This window comes from Mchenga conophoros, linkage group LG11 (genome assembly GCF_057382185.1).
Source record: "Mchenga conophoros isolate Kocher_MC1m ecotype Shallow Benthic linkage group LG11, M_conophoros_male_GT1.1, whole genome shotgun sequence".
Taxonomy (NCBI): domain Eukaryota; kingdom Metazoa; phylum Chordata; class Actinopteri; order Cichliformes; family Cichlidae; genus Mchenga; species Mchenga conophoros.
In genome coordinates this window covers 8,461,032-8,466,626 of record NC_140536.1, presented here as the reverse complement: position 1 = coordinate 8,466,626, position 5,595 = coordinate 8,461,032, and the positions used below count along the sequence as shown (strand labels likewise).

Here is a 5,595-nt window from a genome sequence, read left to right as displayed (position 1 = left end):
GTGTGTGTGTGTGTGTGTGTGTGTGTGTGTGTGTGTGTGTGTGTGTGTGTGTGTGTGTGTGTGTGTGTACATGTCAAACTGGTGTTTTTTTAGGAGACACAAGAAGGAATCAAAAGTAGAAGGAAGGCATGTTGATCAAGCTGTCATGTCAACAAAAACAACAACTGTGAATTTACTTCAAAAAAGAAAGATAAGACAAAACTGTCCCAACCATATGGTATATGAGGGTAAAAAAAAAGTTTTGTGCATGATAAAGTGTATGTAGAGGGTATTAAAAGCAGACTGGAGACTCAGAAGTCACACTTCTGAAGGAAATGAAAGTAACAACAAATGTGAGTGTGTAACAGTGACAAGAAAAGATGACATTACGGTGGTCTTTGTCTTTGTTCCTAATGTGCATTTGCTTTAAAGGTATGGATAATTTATCTGTAATCTTTATTTCTCACAAGATGTAGACTTAAACAGTTTTTTTTTTCATATGGCTTTGCTTTTTTGTCCAGTATTTTGTGAGTATTAAATGATCTTTTCTGTATTTTCCCATGCATTTAATCTCTCCTTCTTTCACTGGTTGTCTTATTCCTGTACTTTGATGAAGCAAACTTCATCAAATTTTACTGTGGATTTTATTACAGTTTCTCCAATGGAAGCTTCATCTTGGACTGTAAAGGTGCCATCCTCAGTGAAAGGTCACCTTGGATTATGTGTGGTGATCCCCTGTTCTTATGACTTCCCTAGTCCACAAAATAAGGTCAGCGAGTTCACAGGGATTTGGTACAATGACAATGATCAAGTCATCTGTCATTCCAATGCATCTCAAATTTTGGATCCGTTTCTGAATCGGACAAAACTACTGGGAGATCTCAGCAAGAAGAATTGTTCTCTGATGATTGAAAATCTTCAACAAAGTGACGGATGGCCTTTTTATTTCCGGATTGAAATTAAAGACTACAACCAGTATTCCTACATCAATGATAAAGTCTCTATTTCATTGAGTAAGTACTATTAACAATACCACCACATTTTCTACTTCTTGTAACTATCTCTTTGTTTCCAGTGTTTTTACCGTGATGTTTCATTATATTGATAAGTGCTGAATAAATATTTTAGTGTGAATGTGCAATGCTCTAGAACAGTTTTCTTTATTTTTGTTTCTCAGCCTTTTCTTAATTTACTGAATTATTCCTTCAAAGCTAAGATTTAATAACGCAGTTTTTTTTAATTGCTAATTGATTTAATGGCAAGAGCACTTTTTTTAATCAGTATTATTTAACCCTGTTTGTTGCTATGACTTACTTTAAGTTTAATGTAAAACCTTGCATAGCAAATTTTTTGTCAAACTGGGTGATTTGGATTTAGATGTTAAGTGTCTCTGTATGGAAGAGAATGGGCAAAAATGAAAACAAAAAACTCATCAGCAGCTATACTGTTTAAGTGGACTTGTATTTCCATTACAGTATACTTACCATCATGATGGAGTTTGGGTTTATGATCATAATCTTTTTTGTTAACACAGGTCAACCTAATTTATCTGTGCAAGAGGAGATAAAGGAGGGTGAGAATGTGTCTGCATCCTGCTCCGTGTTTCACTCCTGCCCCACATATCCACCTTCTTTCATCTGGAGTCACTCTGGAGAGCAGCATGATCAAACACAGCAGCTTCATGAAGGCCAGTGGAATTCAACATCTACTCTGACCTTTCACCCAAACCGCTCTGATCACAACAAGCCTTTAAAATGCAACATAACATACCATCATGGTCTGCTCCAGGAAACATCTAAGATACTTCAAGTAAAATGTAAGTATACTGTACATTTACAGTGTATCAACCACTGTAAATAGTCTCATTTTTTTAAGCATTCAAAATCGGCGATACAGTAGTTTTTGCAATTAAACAATATAAACAAGCAAACAAATAAAATAGGTGCAGTAACCCACATAGCAGACAGGTCTAGCCCAGATCTGGTGTCAAGCCGGCACTGCTGGCTGACGTCTGGCATGGTAAGTGGTATGTTGTCCAGATATGGGTCAGGCCTGGCGTAGATGACACCGTTTATGTGATGGCATGCCAAATCTGGCCCGATTGTGGTTTGGTGTATGTGGCCCAGGCTCATAGAAAAGAGGTCTGGTCCGGATCTGGCATCAAGCTGGCACTTCTGACTGACTGGTGTCATGGCAGGGTGTATGTCAGCCAGATGTTGGCCAGGTCTGGCAATGATGGCACTATTTATGTTCCTATTTTCGTATTTTAGTTAGAAGACCCAAATGCCATGTTGCAATAGTATACTGCTATGGTAGCCAACGTTTCAAATGCAGGTTTGACAGGTTTGTGAGTGTGCACTTTATCCACAACCTAGTGATGGTTTACTCATCTTTACCACTGGGTGGCTGTAGCTCAGAGGTAGAGTAGGTCACCTAATGATCAGAAGTTAGTGGTTTAATCCCTGGTTCCTCCGTTCTTCATGTCAAGAGCATGAATGTGTATGAATGTAGTTAGGAAGCACTCAGTTGAAAAAGTGTATGATTGGGTGAATGTGACATTTTGTCTAGAGCACATTGAGTAATCTCTGAAAAGAGATTCGTCATGTTACTTTTGCACTATTTTGTTACTGCACATGTTGTTATTACATGGCTTGATTAAGGTACATATTAGGCTGACACTGTTCAGCTCTGGCCCCAGCAAAGGGCCAGCAGTGTGTCTGCAACTGGCCCGTGGCTGCACACAACTTACACATGGGCCCACATATCGCAAAGAATGACGGCCCTTTGGTGGGCCAGATCAGGTTTGCCAAACATTCAGTAGGGGCCCTGTGCTGCACTGCTATCAGTGAAGAAGGGGTAATTAGATCCTGCACCTCAGCGTGTTATGCATGTTATGTTACACTAGAATGAATTCAATTACAAAACACTTTTTTTCATTCAAACATACATAATAAATGCATGGCTATCTTCCATTTTTATTTCATGTCCTCACAGATGGCCCTGACATCAAGACTTCCTCAAAGTGTTCTTCAGAGGACGGCGTGGTAAAGTGTGAGTGCACTGTAGAGTCCGAGCCTCCCAGCATGGTACATTTTGTTCTTGGTGACAGAGTCCTGCAAAGCAGCAAAGCAGAGAAAAATGGCTCTGTTACTATTGAGACTCTGCAGACAGACTTTGGGTCTTTCAGGTTTGTGCACTGCCTGGCAATCAACGTGGTGGGATATGACAACATTTTGCTCTCTTTACCTGTTAATGGTAAGAAAGACTTAGGATGGATTGATCTCTCTATTTTTACATGACAAAAATACTTAACATGGTTTCTTTGTCAACAGACAACATGCAGAATATTCTTATCTCGTCTGGAGTAGGTGGGATTTTGCTGATCATTTTGATAGGAAGTGGAGTGGGAGTTATTAAAAAATGGTAAGTTGTCATGAACAAAATCATTGCAGATAAAGTCATGCATGCAGGAGAATCTCTAAATAGTTTTCAGAGCACCAGAGTCAGAGAGACCTGTCAAACTTCTGCAATGCCCGAACAAAAAGGTTTTATTATTCCTCAGCTCAGTTTGCAAAAAACAAACAAAATCCTACCATGATAAAATAAGATTTTAAAAGATGTGTAAATACATTACTTTTTTTTTTGCATCCTTTCTGCAGGAAAAAGAACAGGGAGCATATCCCTTCTCCTGACATTTACGCAAATGATCCTGTCTATGGAGATGTAGGGATAAGCAATGCTTTCTTAATTGATTCATCCATAATGTACATGCATAAAAAGGGAGTTAATTAATCGTGTTTCTCTTTGCAGATTCCTTGAGATGAGTCAATATATGACAATGTGTATTGTGTGGAAGACCAACTACAGTCCATGTTGCTGAGTCAAGGAAAATGTTGTTTTGGGGTTGGGTTTTTTTGTTTTTGTTTTTTTTTAATCTGTTATATTTCTATATGTCTGTAATCTATGACTCATGTTTTCTTGGTCAGACCAATGATCTAGTTTGAAAGATTAATAATAAAGTTTAGTCAAATATACAAAATTACAAAAAAATTGTAATCTCTGTTTTTATTATGATTATATATATATATATATATATATATATATATATATATATATATATATATATATATATATATATATACACACACACACACACACACACACATACATACATATACACACATATATATTAGGGGTGCAACGATGCACAAAATTCACGGTTCGGTTCGATACTTTGGTGTCACGGTTCGATATTTTTTCGATACAAAAAAAATGTTCATGCCTTTTTAATTTGTCATTTATTAAAATTATAAATATATATTTTAACTCAAAAGTACAGTTTTTAAATTTAACCCTAACCCTTGTGCGTGTTTTTTATTTTGACAGCGAATGCGCACCTGCGGACCACTTATGTGCAGCCCTGGTTATTTAGCTCGTCATATTGCAGCCACAGAAATTATTTTGTCCATGAAACCATAAAGCTGCACTTTCTTTTTGCCTTATAGTCTGATTTGTCATAACTTCTCCGTTTTGTGGTAAGCTTTTCTTTGGCTGTCACTTCTTCACCCTGACCCGTCTTATTTGGCTCAGCAGAACTAAAATATATATCTGTCTGTGAAGGTTCTCAGTCATCCAGGTCATCGTAGTCAAATATATATCCTGCTGCTTTTACACGCGCACTCACATAAGCTCAGCGATTCTCTGCGCGATCAACCTCTCACATGTTTAAGCTTGCTGCGGGAGATTTCACTTGTCATGTTTGCATAGTAAGCTAACGATTAATAAGACGATGTCAGAGGAATTGGTGCACAAATTATCATCACTCACAGATCAGTGCTGTCGCTCTCTATACACAGTTCGCACGATTGCAAAGTGAAAGCAAAAAAACAAGCGCAAATTCAAACGCGATTTCAATATGTCACATATTGACAGTGGCTCACCGATGCCAATGACATAATTACCCAGCTACATTTCTGAAAGAATGCAAAAGCATTGACATATATTTTTCCTACAATAGCCCGACGGGCAGGGAAGAGATAGATTTTGGTAGCCCGACTGAAAAGATCGCTAGCCCCGGGACGTCGGGCTAGCGATATTGCGAGCCCTGTATCTGATTGAGGAATCACTCATCTTTGGAAAAGAGAGTTTATTACAGAGAAATGTCTCTTTCCAAAATAAAAGCTATACTATCCGCTTCTTCTGGGCTATATTCTCAGCAGCATATTAAACACATAAGGAGAATCATGTGCTAACAGCTGTCTAAATGACTCGGCTAAAGTTAGTAGCATGCTTGTTGTTTTTCTCTTTGCACTAGGATGATGTCGGCGTAAATGTGCAGTCATATTCGTTGTGTTCCCACTAGTGCTTTCAGGTTAATCTCGTTGAAATGACCTTAACCCCACAACACGGCAAATCTCCATTAACGAGCTACCGCCGATCGCCCCGTGCATGGGGCTAGATGGCCAACATGTTAACGAGCTAACTGCGCTAACACACTAGCTCCCACCCATGTAATTGAGCATTGCATGGCAAACATACTGTTTTACTTTAGTCCATGACTCGCTTACCTTCAGGGTCATACGTCACATGAAAACCAAAATAATTCCAAACGCCAGA

The 5,595-nt window shown here is 38.4% G+C and overlaps 1 protein-coding gene across 1 annotated transcript in view; it reads left to right on the top strand.

Moving 5' to 3' along the window:
- Positions 1–359: 359 nt before the first annotated feature.
- Positions 360–5,595, top strand: part of LOC146563557 (myelin-associated glycoprotein-like) — a 29,364-nt gene continuing 24,128 nt past the window's right edge. Inside the window, exons 1-5 of the mRNA XM_085291014.1 lie at positions 360–411; positions 633–992; positions 1,514–1,788; positions 2,776–2,869; positions 2,974–3,234. Of these exons, the coding sequence (XP_085147140.1) occupies positions 360–411; positions 633–992; positions 1,514–1,788; positions 2,776–2,869; positions 2,974–3,234 (1,042 nt within the window). The remainder of the gene's footprint in view (positions 412–632; positions 993–1,513; positions 1,789–2,775; positions 2,870–2,973; positions 3,235–5,595) is intronic.